At 42.0% G+C, this 20,610-nt stretch overlaps 1 protein-coding gene across 1 annotated transcript in view; it reads left to right on the top strand.

The window, feature by feature from the left end:
* The first annotated feature begins 869 nt into the window (after window positions 1-869).
* The window catches only part of AGK (acylglycerol kinase), a 29,670-nt gene continuing 9,929 nt past the window's right edge, over window positions 870-20,610 (top strand). The window contains exons 1-10 of the mRNA XM_082783796.1: window positions 870-1,034; window positions 5,697-5,736; window positions 9,194-9,273; window positions 10,478-10,553; window positions 11,976-12,068; window positions 13,044-13,076; window positions 15,014-15,108; window positions 17,175-17,244; window positions 18,043-18,122; window positions 20,182-20,239. Of these exons, the coding sequence (XP_082639922.1) occupies window positions 925-1,034; window positions 5,697-5,736; window positions 9,194-9,273; window positions 10,478-10,553; window positions 11,976-12,068; window positions 13,044-13,076; window positions 15,014-15,108; window positions 17,175-17,244; window positions 18,043-18,122; window positions 20,182-20,239 (735 nt within the window). The 5' untranslated portion in view covers window positions 870-924. The remainder of the gene's footprint in view (window positions 1,035-5,696; window positions 5,737-9,193; window positions 9,274-10,477; window positions 10,554-11,975; window positions 12,069-13,043; window positions 13,077-15,013; window positions 15,109-17,174; window positions 17,245-18,042; window positions 18,123-20,181; window positions 20,240-20,610) is intronic.

Genomic DNA, 20,610 nt, shown 5'->3' with positions numbered 1-20,610 from the left:
TTGGATGTTGATGAAGATAGCATTTTGCTATCGAGAAAAAAAAAAGCATTCTGAGACAAATTTTTCTCCCCAGCTTTAAGTTCATTGCCCCAACCAGCTGGTCCCACGTAGACAGGGTCTTTGTCACCACAAATCTATAAGCCCTGGTGGAAGGAGGGCAGCGTTCTCCAAAAGCAAAGCGCTTCTTTACCCTGCTTATTTAGCCAATGTTTCATTCTCAGTTTTTGTTTTTTCACAGGACGGGGAGGATCTCTGTTTATCAACCCATTCAGCACCTCCCTGATGTATCTCTGAGGCTGCTTGCGCTCTTCCAGGCATCCGATGAAGCCAGGTATGAAGGTTGGACTGGGCTGTCACCCCTGGGTTGTCCCAGAGCTTGTCCCCGTGAGAAGCTGGGTCCTGTCACTTGGTCACATACCCTCCTCGCTCTGCAGGGCATTGGGGCCACATGGCATCCCCACCAGCAGACCCTGCTCTGCAGCAGAGGCTGGAGATGTTTCTCCTGGTGCACCCACTTGCTGGGGCTTAGACAGCAAATCCCAGATGCTTCCTAGGCGAGATGCCATCTGGTTAGCTGGCTGGACCTCCAGAAATAGTTTCTGGGGCTGTTTTGTATGTTGGATGCTGCACCAGGGGAAGTTCAGGCTGGCGATGAGGAGACATTTCTCCTCAGGAAGAGCAGCCGGGCACTGGGACGGGTCGCCCAGGGAGGCGGTGGGGTCACCGTCCCTGGGGGTGTTTAGGGAGAGACTGGACGCGGTGCTTGGGGACATGGATTAGCGGGTGACATTTTTAGGGCCTCCCTTCGGGGCTCGGCAGGGCGGAACGCGGGGCCGGGGGAGCCGTTTCCAGCCGAGCCGGGCGGCGGCGGCGGCCGCGGGCTGAGCGCGGCTTCCCGGCGGCCGGGCCCCCTTCCCCGGCGGCATGGCCGGGCCCGGCGGGCTGCTGGCCACCCTCAGGAACCACTGGAAGAAAACGGCGCTGGGGGCCGGCCTGCTGGGCTGGGGGGCGAGCTGGATGCACGGCCGGCACCGGTAAGGGGGGAGAGCTCTGTGGGGGAGCCGCGCCTGGGCTGCCCCGGCTGTGGGGTTTGCTGCTGCCCACAGCCGAGGCCGAGTTGCTGTGCACCAGGCATGCTGTGCTAGCCGTGGATTTGCCCTTTTAGCACAGATTTAAGGTTTAGTGAAGCCTTGCGCTTCGCTTTCTGGCATCGCAGGGTTTCCTGACGAAGGGGCTTGCTTTAGCACAGCGTTGGTTCAGATTAGCCTCTGACTCGCTGGAATTAACTGTCTGAGATCCTGCTCGTTTATTTGCAGCTCAGGAAAGTTTCTTCCCCTCCTGCATCCTCCTTCTTGGCTTTTTTTTCATCCTCATGGAATTTCTAAGTTATTACTCTGGCAAGGAGAAGATAATTCGCTTTTTTGACTTCTCAGGGTTTGTTCTTCTTTTGGCTGCAGAGGCTGTGATGTCTGCATCAACTGGAGCCATCGCAAGAAACCGCCCGTCCTGCAAATAAATGGCAACTCCTCCGTAGTCAGTCTCTGCACGCCTGTAGGGACAGAAGAGCTCTGGGGTACTGGTGTAGGACCTCAGAGGATGCTACACGGGCAGACAGGGACAAGGAGAATGTTGTCTGCACCAGACTTGCCCCCTGTGTATCTCCCCTGCAGGGAAATGGAGCTGGGTGTCTCCTTCCAGCAGGCTGCACCAGGGGGCTGATGTGGATGCCCTTGTGCTGCGTAGGCTGCACAGGAGAGAGGGGCGCTGGAGCGAGAGGATTCCTCACTGAGTGAGGCTGAAGGTTGTCGGTGACAGTAAGGGCCTCAGAGCCCAGTCTGACTTTCTTCATGCAGCGTTTAGTTTCGGATCAGTGTGTTAGCCTTTCATCTCTGGAGGTGTTTGTGTAAGTGCTGACTGGTTTAAAAGTCAGGGCTTTTTAAATGAACTGGAAGAGTACAGAGGAAGCTTTGTGCTGGTTTCCCTGCACCATTTGTGATTCAGCCACTCTAGGTACATAATACAACCAACGGCACCTCTTCAAAAGAGACATCAATCAGGAGGTGGCAAAGGCTTTGCAGGTGCAGAGTGATAGACATAACGTCTGGTTGAACTACTTTTAAATAAAACCCTATTGCTAGTCTTATAAAACCATGGTGAGCCTTAAAATTCCTTTGGTTCTCATAAAGGAGTATGCTTCTCAAATCTGTTGCCTTGCATTTGAGATAGCAAATACGCTTGTAATATTGGAGAAGAAAGATGAGAACTCAGTGTTGTCCCATGTGAGGTTGTTTCCCTTTAATTTCTCTGGATTACGTGACTGTGTATGTTAACTTCATTTTAACCAATATTATATCGTACTACAGGTACACCAGATCCAACCTTAGGGGGTGTGCAGATTGTCAGATACATGCTCATACGCAGTGCTGTACTTCTCTTTCACATAGATGAGATTGATTGCAGAGAAGTAAGCAACTTGCTATTTTTTTTATTATTTTTTTGGATCTCTTCTTACTTAATAGGATGGAAAGAGGGCACGTAACTTAATTCTGGCTGTGTTTCTGTGTGGTAACTGCTGGTGCTCATTGAATTCATTAGTGTAAGGAGTCACAGGATAAAATTCAAATCCTTTTGAATCGTATTCTGTATTTTGTCTTTTCTTGAGATGGTTCCTTACTGATGAATAAAACAGCAAGAAAAGATACCATATGATTATTTTAAAGCTTCCACCAGATTTGGAATCCCCTCTCACTGCCCAGTTCCTGCCCTGGATCTGCTCTCCCAAGGAGGGCTGTTGGTGCTCTCTGCGTGTCCAGGTGGTGCAGTGAGTCACCAGCTACGGCAGGCCAGCAGGAGTTTAATCTCAGCTTATCTGGTTGTCCAGTTTGGCCAGAGCGTTGCAGTGGTACTGCTGGGCAAGTGATCATCCTGGTGAGGATGGGGACTTGTGCATCGTGCCGAGGCAGTGGACCCCTCAGATACTCAGCTCTGTATGCATTGAAGTATTGACTTCCTCCGTAGAAAATGCTGGCAAAGCATTTGGGCCTTTGACTGCTTGCCAGCAATCCGAGTCTGATTCTTATCTGTAATTTGAGCGTTGGTCTCTGAGTGTTTGCCAACTGATAACTCACTTTGGTCACCTTTCTGCATCTCTCTTCTTCAGCGGCCCACTTCATTTCATCAAAACTTCATCAAAAAACGTGGGGCATAAAGTCTGATTCTTGGGTAAAGCTGATTCAAACCTAGGTTTGTCTTTCATGTCCTTCCAACGCCAAGCTGAACGGAAGTGCTGGTATCAAGCAGAGAGGATGCTGTGGTCTCGCTGCATTGGAAGCAGCCAAAATGCTCTCTGTGAAGATAAACTCTGGAAGGAGTTCTGTGGTAGCTCTGGAGACTGGTCCGGTGTGCACAGCTTTGGTCAGACTGCTTTTGGGCTTCCTGTTGGCTGAACATACTTCAGAGTCTTGGATTTAATGCTGGTAACCCTGCCTGAAAGGGGATCTGAGCTGCTTTAGATGCTCATGGTGCAGTCACTTCCAGGGGAGCTGGTTGTCCCAAGCCATGGGCTGTGGCTGCAGGCCTCTCACAGCTTCTTGATCACTATTTTGGGGGTATTTGCAGGTTGGGACAGACGATGCAGTATCTTCTGAGTGCTTTTGAAAGTTGTGCTGGACTCAATTTTAGAGGTTCTTAGCGCTGCAGGCATTATAATGTTGCAGGGAGGAGGCAGGCAGAGCAGTTGGTGGTGTGACCCAGGTTGATTTCTGAGCAAAGCAGCGGCGATGTGCAGCAATCAGATCACACAGACTTGACTAGGATTTGTTAACGAGGTCAGGACTGCAGTTCACAAACGGATCAGCTGCGTGGCCATCATCTGGTCGTGGGGTTTTCTTGGTACCCCGTAATATTTCAGCTTTATGTATTGACATCGCAATTGCTTTGTGTTTCCTCTAGCCATACAGGGGGGGGAAAAGTCCGTGTGTGAGGGCCTGTAATCAGCAGGGCAGCGTGGGCACAGCCCCCGTGCTGTCCTGATTGAAGGGGAATTAGCTGCAGCACCCGGCTTTGGCTCCGTACACAAACCTTTGCAGAGAGAGTTATTTTAATGGTGCTCTTTCGCGAGATTAGCGCAATCAAACACAGGCCTGCTGCTCCTCTCGGTAATATTTCAGGTAGTTAATACAAATGGCTTGCTGCTTCGGTGTGAAGGAGATAACGTGGCAGTTAAACGCATTGGTATGCCTCCAAGGAAATTTTTTTAGACATTCCAGTTACTTGTTATCTTCATGGGGTATTATTTACGTGTTTTCTTTTTCCGTGCATGAGTTCTCTCCTAGTCTTTTTGCTTTTACTAAGAATAAATCTGTCTTTTTTTGCTTCACAGTTATTTTCTCAGAACTCAGTATCTCACCTAAAGTCAGCTGACGTCTCCTTTTAGTACACTGCAGCATCTTTTGGTGATGTCAGAAGCAGTAATTTATATGGCTCCAGTGACAGATAAATAGTCTAGGCTCGTGGGATGGGACAGATCCCACTCCTCCTTGGATGCATTGTTCTAGCCAAGGCTTTGCCTTTTCTTCTGCCATTTCGGGTGCAGACTGTGCCCAGTGAGCCACAGTTTGGGGCAGGAGTGTGCTGTTTTCCCTTTTAATGGGTCTAGTATGTTAATTTTGGTATGTGTTACGCTGACTATAATTGTTATTGAATTTTTGTATTGGAGACTTTTGAGGTAAGACTGTACCGTCTTGCCAGATACTGCCAAGGGAAAACTGATGGAGATTTTTGGTTTTAGCAAGGAGAGGGAAGTGTTTGGTACCTAGAGGACAGGTGAGACGGGGTCTTGCACAACAGGATTCTCCTTTTTGTCTGTGAGGCCCAAAAGGGCATTTTTGGGTCTGGGGAAGAGCTGAGTTGTGTTCTGCACTCAGTAACTCAGTCTCCAGCATGGCTGCCTGCCGCTGTGCTGATGCTGTCCATCACCAATGACAAGCACAAGGATTAGCCTGGAATCTCTTTCTGACATGACCGTCAGTGGCGTGTCTAATACCGATACTTTCTTTTTTATTTTTAAATGTTGGTGAGGTGAGTGGTTTTCACCTCTTTGGGTTACAGCTGTAGTCCATGCGCAGACCTGGCTGGGCGGCATGTGCTGCATTAACATGTCCAGCTGACAAACCGAAGGATGGGGGAGCTCAGGGTTGTAAGGCTCACAGATTGAAGTCTGTGTAAGTTACCCTTAAGTCTACTCTAAAGCTCTTCTGTACTGTCAGAGTGGGAAGTACCTTCAATGTAAAAACCAGGTAATATTAGCATTTAAAAAAAAACCCTGAGATCTGGAGTGCAGTTGTGCAGTTATGTAGCAATTTAAAATTAAACCATAGCTGTACTGTGTCTCATGGCCTTCATAATCTCAGCACACTTGGCATCTTTTGTTTTCTGCTTTGCTTTACTATCAAAAACACTGTGTTTGTGTGCACATACTTAAAAAAAAAAAAAAAACCATCAAAAATTATGCACATGTGCTTACAAGGGCATTTTATCCTTAAACATGTGTTAAATTGGCCTTAAAGAACCTGTATTTTTTATTTTAGAGCTGTCAAAGCGTGTGTTAAAAGGGTACAGACCGATATGGTGAAAATGAGCAAATTGTTTTAAACTTACTCAACCTAATGTCCGCTCTGTTCTGTCTTACCTAACAGCGATAACCTGCTACGAAGAGCTGCGTGCCAAGAAGCCGAGGTAATACCGTCTAAAGTGATAAAATTAGATTAAAATCCCCTCTTATCTTGGCTGTGCAGGGCTCCTGGGATTCTCCCAGCGGGCCCTCTCTGCGTGACGAGCCTTACAACGCTGCCGTCTGTGTCCTGCTGCTCAAGCACCGAAGGGCGGCCGGCCTCCAGCCCGAAGCTGGGGTGCTGTCGCTGGGGTAAAACACCTCAGTCGCCTCTCCTTCTGCTGGCTGCATTCCTCTGGGCCTGACATTTTCCGGTAGAAAGAAGACGAGACAGGAGGCTGCAGTCTGAGATCCACCACGAGGCGCGTTGTTGGGGCAGAGGCAGGGCAAACTGCTTCCCGTTAGCGCTCCGCTGGGCAGGCTTCACCCTTCTCTGTTCGTCCCCGAGCGCCTTCATCAGGGACGCTGTGCTGATAGCTCAGGTTGCCTCGGTGGGGTCATGCAGCATTTTAAGTCTTTCTTCCTCCTTCAAACAAAGTTAATTTTAAACCCCCTTCTCCATGCCAGATGCTGGAGATTTTGCAGGGCGTGATACTGCTCCCATTGCTGTGTACTGGGGCCGCAGAAGAATGCTGAATGTTATTTTTCTCATTAAAGACCTTTGCTTGAGGTTACCCTGTTTTATAGCTGTGGTGCACCTGCATAATCCCAATTTTTATCTGCCAGATGTTGAAGGGAAGATGTTCACAGCTGCTTGATCTGGACTGTGGATTTTTTTTTGCCAAAACAGATATAAGGGAGCTCAGGTCTCGTGAACGAATGAGGAAAAAATTATAATAATTTTATAGTTAAAATATAGTAATAACTAAAAAAAAAAAAAAAAGAAAATACTGCTTTCAAAAATGATACCTTCAGAGCTGAATACATTTAGTATTTGACTATACCAACTCAAAGTGCCTGTTCTTCATTTTTATGTTTTCTATAGTCATTTTCACTGCACAGATATCAAAGCAATAGCTTTTAATTTTTTTCCAGAAATAGCAGTTAATACCTCAGTAATTGAAGCTTATTCTTCTAAATAAAATAAAGCTTCCTACAATTGCAGGGGGTAAAGCTTGGGAAGATATCCTGCAGAAGACTCCTGCATTAGAAAAGAATGAACCAGAAAGTTCAGTAATCAGTTCATGCTGTAATTTGTGTTCTCACTGATGTGTCCGTGCCAAATACAGCTTGAAAACCCACAGCAATATAGTATCAAGGCATTAAATGTCTGGTTTGATCTTTGGAATAGCAGCAATCTGTAATTGTTTGAAAAATGCTACTTGTGTTTCTGGTGCTGTATAAGTGCTGAGAAAAATAGAGGCAGGCTCGCTCAAGAAAAACCTTGGTCAGAGTGAAATGTGAGGGGCTCCCTATTGTTTTTACATAAGTTGTTTGAGTTCTTAAGCCTAGAACAACACCAAATTGCTGATAACCTGCCTTGCTGCCAAAGCATCTCCTATAGCCCTAGTTACTGCAAAAACTCCACCGTGCATGTCCGAATTAAAATACCGGTTCGCAATGACAGCCTTGGGGTGGCAAATGGTTACAGAAAGGTTCCCCAGTGAAGAACCCATGTACTAAACTGAAAACCTTTTACATCTCCTTCTCCCAAACAAACCAGTTTCAGCCGACTATGGGCTTTGCAGACGTGGCCTCGCTGACTGATGTCAGTGACTGTCTGTATTAGGCAGGTCCTGCTTAGGTGACAAATTCAGTCTGTGAGCGGGAATGGTTTTCTGTAATGGAACATTGTTTCTCTATTTGTGTTCATAAAACACCGTAAAGCCGTTGTGTAATGGGCTTTTCATAATTGCAAAATAGTAAGTTTCATGCTAGGAATCCAGAAACACAACACCTGGAGTTTTGCTTTAACAAGGAGCTGAAAAAGGAATTGCTTTTCCTAAATAATAGCTTCATATATATTTAATAACAATTTTTAATGGCTTTAAGTTGGCTTTCCTTACGTTGGGCTCTGGGAGAAAAAAAAAAACAACTTTGAAAATGCTGCATTATTATTTTTTTATTTCCTGTCTTAAAAATCTGAATTAGCCTTCGAAGTGCCCCCATATGTAACATAAATGTCTAAGTATATTACATAAAGAAATGATCATGTCGGTACTCCTAAAATTTTTATAAGCCTTTTTAGGTTGTTTAGAGCAAGCAAATACATCACACCGTGCTCCCCCAAGTAAATAATTAATTGTTTTTAACAGCTGTAACGTGCCAGAGGTCTCCTATCTTTCCCAATCCTGTCCCCACTCTCTCCCCTAAATGCAATAAAACACATAGATCATTTTGCCAGCTATTTTTTTGGTAAAGCTAAGGAGCTGATGATTTATTTCCCTTTCTTTGACCATTCCTTTACTCTCAGCAACTTCTCTTATCCTTCTTCTCTCTTGAAGAAGAAATTTGAATGTTTTAAGTGACATAGCCAGCTGCGCACTTAATAATTGAGGCTTCCTGAGCAAAGTTGGCAAGGGGAAGTAATTTCAACTTTAAACAGCTAATGATCACTAAAATCTACACTGTTTTGTGCACAGTGTCTGCCTTCTTCAATATAAAAACTCCTGCCAGGGGATTAACCTTTAAAGTAAAGGAAAAAGAAAGTAGGGACAGATGACTGTCATGTTCAGCACAGTAACCTTTTGTTCCTGCTTCATTTTCGGGGCTTCTGGTTGGTTCTGCTGAGTGTTGTCAGCCTTGTATCCCAAACCAGTTTGATTTGTGTGGTAGTGAGGATGCCTTTGGTGAGCTAAAAGAGGTCTGCGGAGTGGGAAGTAATGTGTGGAAGCCTTGCCTTCTCATGCCTCTCCTGTGCTGAAAAGCTGTGGACACAGGTACAAATGGCTAAAAGGCACAAGAGGCTGCATGAAATAACTCTCGGAGAACTTAAAATGAAGACATCTATTCAGAACTGGATTAAAAGATGAAGATAATTCAGTGGTCGTAATAAAGAGACAGGAGGAGGAAAAAGTGTCTGAGGAAACAGTGGGTTTGCACATAGGTGAGGACAAACTCTCTGGTGATTATCGTCTTTCATATTTTCAAAAACTTAAGCGTAGAAAATACAAAAATAAGCAGAGGAGATACGAGAAACGAAGGGCAGAAGTGGAAAAAGCTGCAAGAAGGTGGCAAGCAGGTGCATGAGAATTACATGGGAAAATCAAGTAACCTAAGAGTCAAGGATAGTTCTCCCTGGATATCCCATACCAGAAAACTATAATTTGACAAAAAAAAAAAATAAAAAAATGTTGGTTGAATTGTAAAACTGAGATAAAGATTTCTTATGACAATAGTGTCAGCTGTTGCTAAGAGTAGTGATCTTTGGATAGGAGACCTGTACAATGACTGCAGATGGAAGTCATTTGGTTGTCATGAGGCTTGAAAGCCTCCTGACATTTGGGGAGATGCATTATTTTGAACTGCTTTACTAATGTGCTTAAAAGAGAAACTGAACTGTGCTCTTTTTTTCTTATTAAGGTTTTTGGCAACCAGCTGATTCCTTCCAGTATGCCACTGAAGAAAGCGACAGTGTTCCTCAACCCAGCAGCTTGCAAAGGGTAAAATTCCCCCTCCCCTACACTTCGTTCTGTTTTTCTAATCTGCCATTCACTATAAAAGCTGGCCAAATTTTTGAGCTCATTTTTGCCCCCCCTCTGATGCCAAGCTGGTGCTGTGTAATTATGCCAGAATATCTATCACCAAAAATATTACGATGAAGAACAGAATTAGATGCTTGAGTTGAAAGAATGATTTTCAAATATATATACATATATACAAATTTTCTCTTATTCTGTGTTTGGGTCTTTGTCATTCTTCCACATACCTTTGTATGTGGCACATTTCCCTCCTCAAAAACTATAGAAATAAGTGATGACCTTGATTGCTTCAAGAGTTGAAGTTAGCCAGCAGTGATCTTACTTCTGTAGGAACCTGTCCTTGAAAGGGATGTGCCTACAAACTGGGAGGCTAAATATGGGCTGAGAGCAAGACTCCTGGAAGAGGTCAGCTGCTGTTTTTGCATATTCATTAGTGGAAAACAGTTATCTTGGATATGATGTATGTCTATTTCTGCTAATCAGCTAAGCTATCAGTTGCATCTCAGTAATGGTATCAGAGAAATGATGTATCTGACATGGGAGGACTTGAGCTTACGTGCTTTTATTCAAAACACCCATGACTAAAAAATGCATAGTGTCAATAAATTAAAGTCTCTGACTTGTGGTCTCATATTTCCACTTCTAAGTAATATATAGTTAATGAATAATTATTTCATTAAAAGCTTACAAGCATAAAATGCATGAGTCCTTTAACAAAAGACGGTCAGATCAAATTTTGCTTCCAGACTTATTTAATAATATATACAAGAAAATAAATATATATTTTTAATCTTCTGAAAATCCAAATGGACTTTCTTTGTTGTATTAAAGCCTGCTGCTCTGTAAGTCATTAATTTTTCTAATAAATCTCTCTCTGGAGATCTTGTTTTGATTTTTAAAATTATTTTTGTAGAAAGCCAGATAACCTTTTCTGCATTTATTAAAACTGTAACAAAAAAAGCTGACATCTGAGATACGAGTCTAGAAATATAATACATTTGAAACAAATGAAATCTCATCTTTCCTGACTGGCAGGTCTGGTGACTGATTGTGTAGATTGTATGCTCTGTTTTTAACTATATTTCTTGTTGTTATTCATTTGTTTCTTCCTTTTTTTTTTTTAACTACCAGATTATTGAAATAGTTTTTCCTTGTTTTTAACTAGTAAAGCCAGGAACCTTTTTGAGAAGAATGCTGCTCCAATTTTGCACTTATCTGGCTTGGATGTAACTGTGGTTAAGGTAAGAACTGATAGGCTCTGTTAATACAGATATATTGTCTGCTTTGCTTTCTGCTCATGAAGAACTGAAATTCAATTTGGGGTATATTTGAAATTCTTAGTTGTCCCACAGGCATCTGATGGGAGGAAATAATTACTGAGATTTTAAAATAGTACTTAATCTTTTTCGTTTTAATTCACAGTTAATTTACAAACTCTGTACTGACTTTTTAATTTTCAGCTAAAGCAGCACATGTACTTGTCTGACTGTCTAAAGCAGCCCTTCTATAATTCATGTTTGACAGGAAAATCTCTAAATACTTGCGTGCTGGCTAGCAGTGCATGCCCATCACTGTTGAAACTGTCAGTTCTGCCTGAACTTGCAGAATTCAGAAGTAAGGAACTTTGATGTGCAGTGGAACTCTTCAAATTAATTAAAAATAACCTTTTACTATATTTTTTTCAGTATATCTCCAGTTAATTCAACATCCCCATCACAAAAGCAGAAAACTGAGCTGTAAAGGCCTGAATTAGCAGAGGAGTTTTCACTGGAAAGAGAACAAAAAATAAACATGAAGGGATTCTGATCTTTTTGCAGATTTTTGAGGCTGTGATATGTGGATTATCTAGTAGTCACTATGTCTTGGCAGTGAAGTACTCGAATATTTGTCTTCCTGTCTTGGAATAATTTTGTCAGATTTTGTTTCGTGTTAAAATGCTGCTTTTATTAATGTCCTCTTCTGTTCATTGAAAATGTGTAGGCCTAGCCTACGACCAAAAAATGTTTTGCAAGAATTAAAACTGACACGTTCTAACTTCAGATCTCAAAAGTTAGCAAAACAGGGCCAGCCCAGTAACGGGGACTGAAATGTACCTGCAAAAAACATTCATTTTGGAGAGAAAAAAAAAACAAAAAAACAAACAAACAAACAAAACAAAACAAAACAAAAACTAGTTCTGGTGGTTTAGAAAGTCAGTATACTCTTTACTGCTGAAGCAGCTGTCAGCAGCTTCCTAGCCACTGTTGAGCAGCGGCATTTCATGTATCTGCTCCTGTATTTCAGGAGATGCACTTGAACACCTTGGCTGCTAAAGGTGATGGGACTTTTATCTGCAAGAGTGTAGTTTGCCTGTGGTTTTATTTAAATGTAAAACTATTTGGAAATTTGATTATTGCTGGGTAATCTAGATCTACCAAATGAGAGTTACTGTGGTATTCTTATAGGCTTTGTGTATGTGTTTTTACTTTTTGTATTGTACTAGGTATGGGATTTGTTTCATAAGGTGAAGAAATTTCAGTGAATGTGATGTAAGAAGTGCACAGTACTTTGTGCTTATATGAGAATAATTAGTAAACAAATGGGTAGATTTCTTTTTTTTCTACAGAAGAGAAATCCTAGAAATAATCACCTGAGTTCTCATGTTTGTATTTCTGTTTCTTCAGACTGATTATGAAGGGCAAGCCAAAAAGCTGCTGGAACTGATGGAGAACACTGATTTGATCATTATTGCAGGAGGAGATGGCACAGTACAAGAGGTACTTCAGGAGCTTTGTCCTATTTGTTGAGAATCATAGCCAAGCTGAGGGTGAGAAGATTGAACCTGTGTAATACGACAACAACGTCACAACAGATAGTCCTGAAGATTTGTCTGTTTTAGCATCCATTTTTTCATTCAATATTTTGAGCTTCTGGGAAAAAGAAACCTGCGATAGCTGTTTTTTGCCTAAAAGTGATGATGGGAGATGGGGTGGGGAACAGGAATGTCTGACATTTTCTCATTTTAGAATGGGAAAAATATCTGGGGAGAAATGTTTCCAACTTTTTCTTTCTGTGCAATGTAGCTCTAATGGTTTAATTTTCAAAGTTTATTACTAGCCTATCTGTACTGCCCAGGATGAATGTGTTTTTTGCAAAGTGGGAATCAAATAATTTAAAAATTAAGTGGGAGTGATGCCAAAGCATGTTATGCATTTAATAAATGTCTGTTGTCAAGACAATTAATGACAGGAGCAAACTGCCAGCGTAACTGGGGAGTACTCTCTTTCAAGGCAGGTTGTTTTTCTGTTAAAGCATTTCCAGGAATGCTAACTACTGGCTTCATAAGGCAATGGCTAAATGAAGTACAATGACTTTAAAAGAAAGTGGTTGGAATACATCTGCTAATTTCTCCTGAGCTTAGAATTTATAATTCTTAATCACACACTGACCAGTTGTGGTTCTTGCATTTATACAGAAGGGACTTACCCGGGTTTGTTCAGTGTTAAAGCATTTACACTGGCATCAGTTGTGGTGCCAGCATATACTCATAAGCACTCAGAACCCCGCTGTTCCCATCATGTTTGCACACTGAGCGTGCCTCCTTTCCCATGCAAGCAACAGTCGCGTGTTCCAAAAGAGAAGCTGTTTCTTAAATCTTTTCAAAAGAATAAATTTGGATATGAATTTCATTGCTTTCTATGGCAATTGCAAAATAAAATTCTCCAAGATTAAGACTTTCCCATGTTTTTCAGGTCATAACTGGACTTCTCCGCAGAGCTGATGAGGTGAGGAAGTCTGTCACTTTTAGGATTTTGTCTGTTTCTTAGGGAAAGTGTCTTGTGTATCCACTGTGAACCCTTGGTCCCAGTTTTTTTCTGCAGATACTGTGGCTTACTAAGCCCAAGCCAGCGTGCTGCATGGTAAGTCAGCCATGCTAGTGTCCTGCAGTTCTTCCCATTGGTCTTCATTCCCTTTCTCATGGAGTGCAGTGGCTCCCAAGCCTCGACTTTGGGAAGCTTCCAGCTTCAGAGCAGGGATTTTTGAGAAGCCAAATGCACAACTTTCAAAGATCCATAGACAGCTCTGTATTCTGCTTTGTTTTGCAGAAGCATTGGGCAAAAGTACTTGTTTTTCTTGTATTTATAGAGGCTTGAAACTGAATTTGCTTATGGCTGTGCTCCTGTTGTTTTATGGTTGTTTTGCCATTTTTTCAAGCTGTGAATACCTACCTATGTAGATGGCTATGGAAAGCAAATTGTAACCTCTCAAGGTGGAACACTCAGAATGGAAATGAGAGAGATTTTTCTTTTCAAGGAGGGAGGACAGTGTTATCGAAGATAGGAGGGGATCATTGTTCCCAAAACCTCCCGGCAAGAGCTGGCAAAAACTCAATTAAATGATCCAGACAAGATTACGATGATATACTTGGCAGCTAGAATTGCATCTCTTTAGGCAGTTGCTTTGTCTGAATGTGACAAGAGAAGCTCTGCAACTCTGCCAGTGTTTTTAAGGGGGTGCTAGCTGAATTAGTTCTGAGGCATCAGTTTTTTAAATTTAGTATTATTGTAGCTGATCCCTGAGACCTCTATAATCTAAAGATTCTGGAAGAAAAAAATTAGAGGCTTTACTGGCTAGTTCTTCATCTCTATTTTTAACTTATTATCTTGATATAGTTGGGATTGATTTGCATAGAAAATTCTGCATCCAGCACTATTTTGGGTAGAGTAGTGCATTGTAGTATTGCCATCGTGTCTGTGGCCAAGGAATTCTCCTCATCCTTCATATCTGTCCTATGAGTAGGGATCTGTAGTTCAGCCCCCTCACTCTGTGCTCTGCTTCCCTTTTTACTCGGGTGTGTCATACCACGGTTGTCTGGATAAGAAGAGCCTGTGCAAGGTATTCCAGAAGCGTTGGTCCTAGTGGCCAAAGGAGCAGAGCCTGACTGAATAAGCTGTGAATTCTCAAGAAAATGAGAGAGGGGTGTTGGAAGCGTGTTAACACTTGCAGGTGAGACAGAGGTAGCAAGGGAGAGCAGGTGGGCATGAAGTGAGAGGGATGTTATCTAGCCAGTGGGGATCTGCAGTATCGTGGCACTGCTAGGAGCACCACCCCGGAGGGAGATGGTACATTGTGATATGCAGTGCTTCACGTTGATTTGCTGAAACATTCCAGAAAGCACAGCTTATTTTGAGGTGCAGTGCAATAACTTGCACCTTCAACAAGCCCTTTTACTGAAATGTGGCACGGAAAAATAACACGGTCAATGATTTCCAAAAACTAGACCTTCTGCTGCCTCATCACTTGGATGCCAGAGGAATCAATTAATTTCCTTAACTGGGAAAATGTCTTTGCCATGCAAGGGTATTCTATCAGATGGGGATTTCGGCAATGGTAAATGAGATGCAGAGCTTGCGCTGCCACCATCAGTATTAAGAAAGATGGCAGATTGCTGACAGAACCCATGCATTAGTTAGGACGTGTCTGCCAACCTGCATGTAACAATGCTCGTAATGATTACAGAGAGCTCCTTTGTACCCTGTTGGCAGCGCTGGGCTCAGAGACTCGGCTGCCATGTTCTGAGTCATTATGTGTTACTGCCTCATTTAAGGAGGTGCCTGGCAGCTTAGTGCCAAAGGGGTGATATCAGACACAGCTGTGATCTCCACACAGAAAGCTTCTTTCAGCTGATGCAAATGGTAATTTACTCCCCTTATGTGTCCAGGCTGCCTTCAGTAAGATTCCTATAGGATTCATACCACTTGGAAAGACCTGTACTTTGAGCCACACGCTCTACCCTGAGAGCACGAACCAAGTTCAGTAAGTATTACACCTTTCTGAAACGCCTCTTCTGTTTGTTTTCAAGGAGCAATGCAGCTTGGTAGTTTGATGCTTTCTTTTTCTTCTGTGTTACATAGAAGTTGGCAGTCTCTGGGGAGCCTGATCCTTCTCTGGACTTGCTTGTGTTAATGACTTCCAAAAGCTGACTAAAAATTAAAAGAAGGAAAAGTATGTATCATCAGAGCATAAAGTTGTTTACTGTTGCTAACTGCTCTTTGACTGTGTGATGCTCAGTTTGGCATGTTCCAAAAAACGAAAAACCCAAAACCAAGAAAAAAAAAAGATCAATAGAATCAAACCTATTAGGAATGTTCAGAAATACAATAGCAGGATATGAAAACAAAACAAAAAAATCCTTTTTTCCAGCCCTTCTTCAGTTAAAGAATTCTAGAAAACAGTCCCCACGTAGCCTGCTGTGTATCTGCATAGTAAGGCAGATGAGTGCCTCCATGGGAAAAGCTGGATCCCATTACTGACTTCAGAGTTTCTTGCCCTTCACTGTGACGGCAGCTGTCCAACAACCTGACTCTTACCTATCAGCACCCTTGATGTGACACAGCCTGGCAGTATCTGTTGCTTGTGTTTCAGTTTGGTGCAAGATTGTTGTGTCCACTTTTAAAATACAAAGTCTGGTCGGCTAATCTTTTTTTTCCCCACACATTCCTTTTCAATTTACATTCCTCTCCTCCCATACTAACGAATATATTTCTCCTTGCTACTGAAATCCGCTCACTCTGGTTCTCCCAGTAACTCATTAGCATTCTTCTTTGCGGAACCCTTGCTGGTATCCATCATACATAAAATCCACGAGCCAACTGGCATAACATCCGTCATTAAAACCACCAGAGTGCTTTGAAGCTCAGCAAGATGGACAAGGCTGTAATCAGCAGCGAAGATTAAAATAATAATTTATGTTTGGGTTCTAAAAAAGCTGTGTGAAATGAGTGATCTTCTTGTCCCCAGGTAATGAACTGTGGAAGTTAGACTGCAGCATATTGGTGAAGTTGAAAGGAATTTGGTCAATAGGCTGCTTAACAACCTACACCAGTAACAGAACCTGACTTAAGAAGTGCAGAAGTGATATTTTAAAAAGAAATTCTTAAGTTTTGGTTCCTTCATCACTGTTAGATCTTTCCTTTGGAGTGTAGGAATTGCAGAGGTCTTACAGAAAGGTATGAATTAGGAGAAAAGAAGGCCCAAGGGAGTACCAGCTTCCTACTCTATCCAAAGTGTGATTAAGCCAAGGGCAATTTTTGTTGCTGATTCACATAGGTAGTTGGATCTGAAAAGTGCACTTGGTTGTGTTTTTTGTTTGTTTGTTTGTTTTCCTTTCTAGCTGAAACACATGAATTATGCACAATATGGAACTTAAATTTAACTGAACCTAGATTTTTTTTTCCTTAAAAAAAAAACAACAAGGGTTTTAATGAAATATGTGCTTCAAGGTCTGAAGCCACCTTTTATGACATGAAATGAGAATTATCTTAACTAATGTCCACAACATAATGGAGACCAAAACAACGTGACCACTGCTGATAGGTAGATTTATGTTGATTAAAAACTTCAAGTTAACATACGGAGGTAATACAGTCCCAGACGCAGTGAATTGAGACCAGTCTCATACCTCTTTGCTTCCCTCTGAGATTATTACACTTGCCACCAATAAAATAAAGCCATGTTTTGATCCATAGAATAGCCAAAACAGCAGGTAACTTCCTGCATGATCTGGCACTTCTCTGGAAAGCTTTGTCTGGGAATTTCCTTTTGCTTGTCAAAAGTTTTCCTGCTTGTTAAAATGAAGGTTTCGTCACATGTTGCAGCCACCTACTTTGCTTTTTGATTTCAGAGAGGCACAGCACTTTGTCAGAGCTCTTTTCTTGAGGCTGTATTGTGGTTACTACAAGAAAAAGCCCCACCAGAATTGGTAGCGGGGCCTGCAAGATAAAATTAAAAAAAGTATAATTTTAAAACGTATTCTTTTTCATTTTAAGTGTATTCTTTCTACCTGTTTGTTTTCCTTTTCTTCCTTCTCTTTTGTTTTGCAGGCATATTACTAATGCTACATTGGCCATTTTGAAGGGAGAGACAGTTCCACTTGATGTCTTGCAGATCAAGGTAAACACTCGTTTGTTTGGCATCCAATATTTCTAAAACTTCCCTACTCTCATGTGGTTCTGTTTAAATAGACTAATTTTCCTCTGTGTAAAGCTGTTGTGAATTTTATATTAGCTTATGATATCAGCAGTTTGGTTGGCAGTCATTTCTTCACTGTATTCTGTGACATCAGCTGGTTTAAACTGGAGAAAACACTTGAATGCCTGAATGTATTTTTGGGAGGCTTAGAGAGTTCTGACGAATGCAAAACTTACTAACGCTGATGCTTCTGTGGAAATGGTGAAAGATAACAATAGCTGTCTAAGCTGATTTAATACATTCATATGTATTGTTGAATTAATAGCTTTCTTTTTTAAACTGCAATATGTGAAATGGAAAACTTTTGACTGTGCCCAGTATGTTTCCTTTTTTTAAAATATCTATTATTTTTCTGTTGTGTTGTAGAATAGACATTTTTGCAGCAAGAGCTTAATGTTGCTGCACAAGAGCACCTTGCTTTTGGCTGACGCTATCCACGAAACTAAATGCTGTTGCTGGGTGTGCAGTCAAGATCAGTCAACCTCTTAAAATCTTTACCTCTTGTGTTTCTCTCTGGGAGTAAATGGAATGTGTAATACTTAAATCCTGCTTAACCTTTACTGATGTTAGCTATTTATCATACCTTTCCTGCAAAATTTCTCTTTTGGGATTAATCAGAAATCAGTTTTTATATAGAAATGATATTTTTCTAGTTTCAAAAAACAAAGTTGGAAAAAAGGTAAGACGACGTAATTTTGCACTGTTTAATTTTCTTTACAGGGGGAAAAGGAACAGCCTGTGTTTGCAGTGACTGGTTTAAGATGGGGATCTTACAGAGATGCAGGAGCTAAAGCTAGCAAGTAAGAAAACACCACTCTTTTGATGCTGTACCTCTTTTAGCATCTTGTCTAAAAAGAAATACCCCCCCTGTTGCAAAGAAGTCTTTTTTAAGTGTAGACTTTTGACAGGCAGAAGCACCCCCTCCTTTTGGGTCTATCGTTACACTAAGTGTAAGACATGTCAGGATTTTTGTCATTTGAAATAATCATTTATTTAATGCCGACTATTTCTTAAAGTATTTGCTTTCTGCTTGCCTTTTGGTGCCCATTTCTGGAACTTCATTCAGATTGGATCAGTGGGAAAAGCTGTCCCCTGAGGAAAGTCTAAGTAAAGTAGTTGACCATTGTTTTTCGTCAATTGCCAATGAAAAGATGCATGCAGACTCTGTAACTCAATTCCAATGAGGAACATCAGATGCAGTAGAAATGCCCTTCAGTTCTTGCCAGGAGTGGCGTGGATCGTACTGTCTGAGGACTGTTTTCTGAATGCTAAACTAATAATTGTTGGGTTTTCTCCAAATGGACCTTTTATATGCCTCTGTCTGTGTATCAAATGACCAGCGTTATCTGGTGAAGGAGCAGCAGGGCCAAATCAGCTCACTTCTCAGACTGCTAGAGAGGAATTGCAGCACAGACTGCTGCTGCACAGCCGTAAGGAAATGAGGTGTGTTTTGAGAATGAGCTATCTGTGAGGAAGCAGGCGGTAGCAGGCCTCTGGAGTCTGGTAGATATCTGAGTAGGTTTGAGAGGTGATGTGGGATGGGAGAGATGCAGTAAATAGCCCTTGGCTATGTCAGTAGGTGCTGACTTGTCTGTGCTGTGGGCTCTCCTGCTAATTGCAGCCCCAGGATTAAGGAAGAGCACTTCTCGCCCTTCTGTGTTCTTACTAGGTTTGCCTGTGCCCTGTTTCTTGCCTACTGTTGGTCTAGGCAAGGTCTAGTCACATTTTTTCCTGCAGCAGTTACCTTTCATAGGAGTCTTGGAGCGTGTGCTGGAGGTATGACAGCACCTTTTGTACCTGGGGCAGTGTGAACAACTTCAAGCCTTTTTTTCCATGAATGGTTTTGGATGCACACAAAACATGCCCAGCTTGGAAAGCACTTCAGCCACGAATGAATGGGGGCTCAGTGTGCTTGAGATAAGAGCCCAGTGTCCTTGTCCTCTTCTTATACTTCTCCATAAGCATACAGTTTTGGTCCCTGTTGGCCTGTCAAAGAGGGGATATTGGGCTATATAAGCATTTAGTGTGTTCCAGGACAGCTGAAAAAAAAAGGCATCTACTACAAAGAGAGTTGATCAGTAAGCCACAGTTCCAGAGTGTCTGGCTATCCCTTAGCTAAGTACTGTTCTGGTGGAGACATGGTGGTGTGCTTTGTTTTTGAGGCTTTATTATTTTACAGACAATTTCATGGCTTGATGGGAATGGTGTGACTGTCGCATGCCTTAATAGTTAATGATATCCTTACATCTTCAATACTGTTGAGCTGATGGTGTTTAATGTGTTTTGTTGACCTTCTTTGATGCAAGACAGTGATCAAAATGTGTACCAAGCCTACCTAAACATAGTCACATCTTTAGATTGTATACAATATTTCATGGCTGACAGGAGTTTTATTTTTTAAAACATTGATTTTGATCTGAGAGTACTTTGGGGCAGATGAATGTTTTCTGGTTCTGTTCTCTTGCCACTTAAACTGATGATTTTTGTTTGTTTCCTTGTTTCCTCCAACCTTATTCTTTATGGGATATTGTGGAGGTATTGTGCATCCCATCAACGATTAGATCATAGACTTTTAAATTATTCCTATTTGTGTTTCATAACTAGGTAAAATTCTGCTACTGAGGTGTCAGGCTGCCTGTAGAGAAGATTGTATGCTGCATTTTGGTAGTCTGTAATTCAAGAAAGGGATGTCACTGCTAAGCTGCTGTGTGGATACTTGTAGTATCATGAAGCTAAAGCTGTAGGGGAGCACTAACTTCAGCGGCAAACAACTCTGCTCTAACTTGAAGCAAGATTTCTCCCTTTCCCCAGTATCATCTCCTGGATATCTCAGGAGTTCTGTCTGTGTTCTTTTTTCAGGTACTGGTACCTTGGACCTCTGAAAACTAAAGCAGCTCACTTTTTCAGTACTTTAAAGGTAAAGAATAATTGGGGGAAGTGTTTATAATGGTTGTATAGATGAGAAATGAAAAGGCTGACTGTGCTTTGTATATGTTATCTGTATTTTTTTTCTGAAGTTCTGGTAACAATATATACATTGGGAATGAAACTCAACTCATTGAAATATGTAGCAATTGGTATAGACTTAATTTATGAAGAGATGAAGGGGAGGCAGAATACCTTTTAAAAATACGTAATTTCTAAAGATCTGTTGCTGCAAGGTCACCAGGGGGAGCCAGTAACCATTTTTGAAGCTGGAGAGCGGTAGCGGTGCTGAACATAACCATTAAAGTGCTCCGTCACCTTTTCTAAACAGTCTTTCTTACGAAAACATTTCATTCTGATTTA

The sequence above is a fragment of the Aythya marila genome (genome assembly GCF_965140915.1).
Source record: "Aythya marila genome assembly, chromosome: 1".
Classification (NCBI taxonomy): Eukaryota; Metazoa; Chordata; class Aves; order Anseriformes; family Anatidae; genus Aythya; species Aythya marila.
The sequence above is the reverse complement of the archived record's forward strand: the minus strand, read 5'-3'. Positions and strand labels throughout refer to the sequence as shown.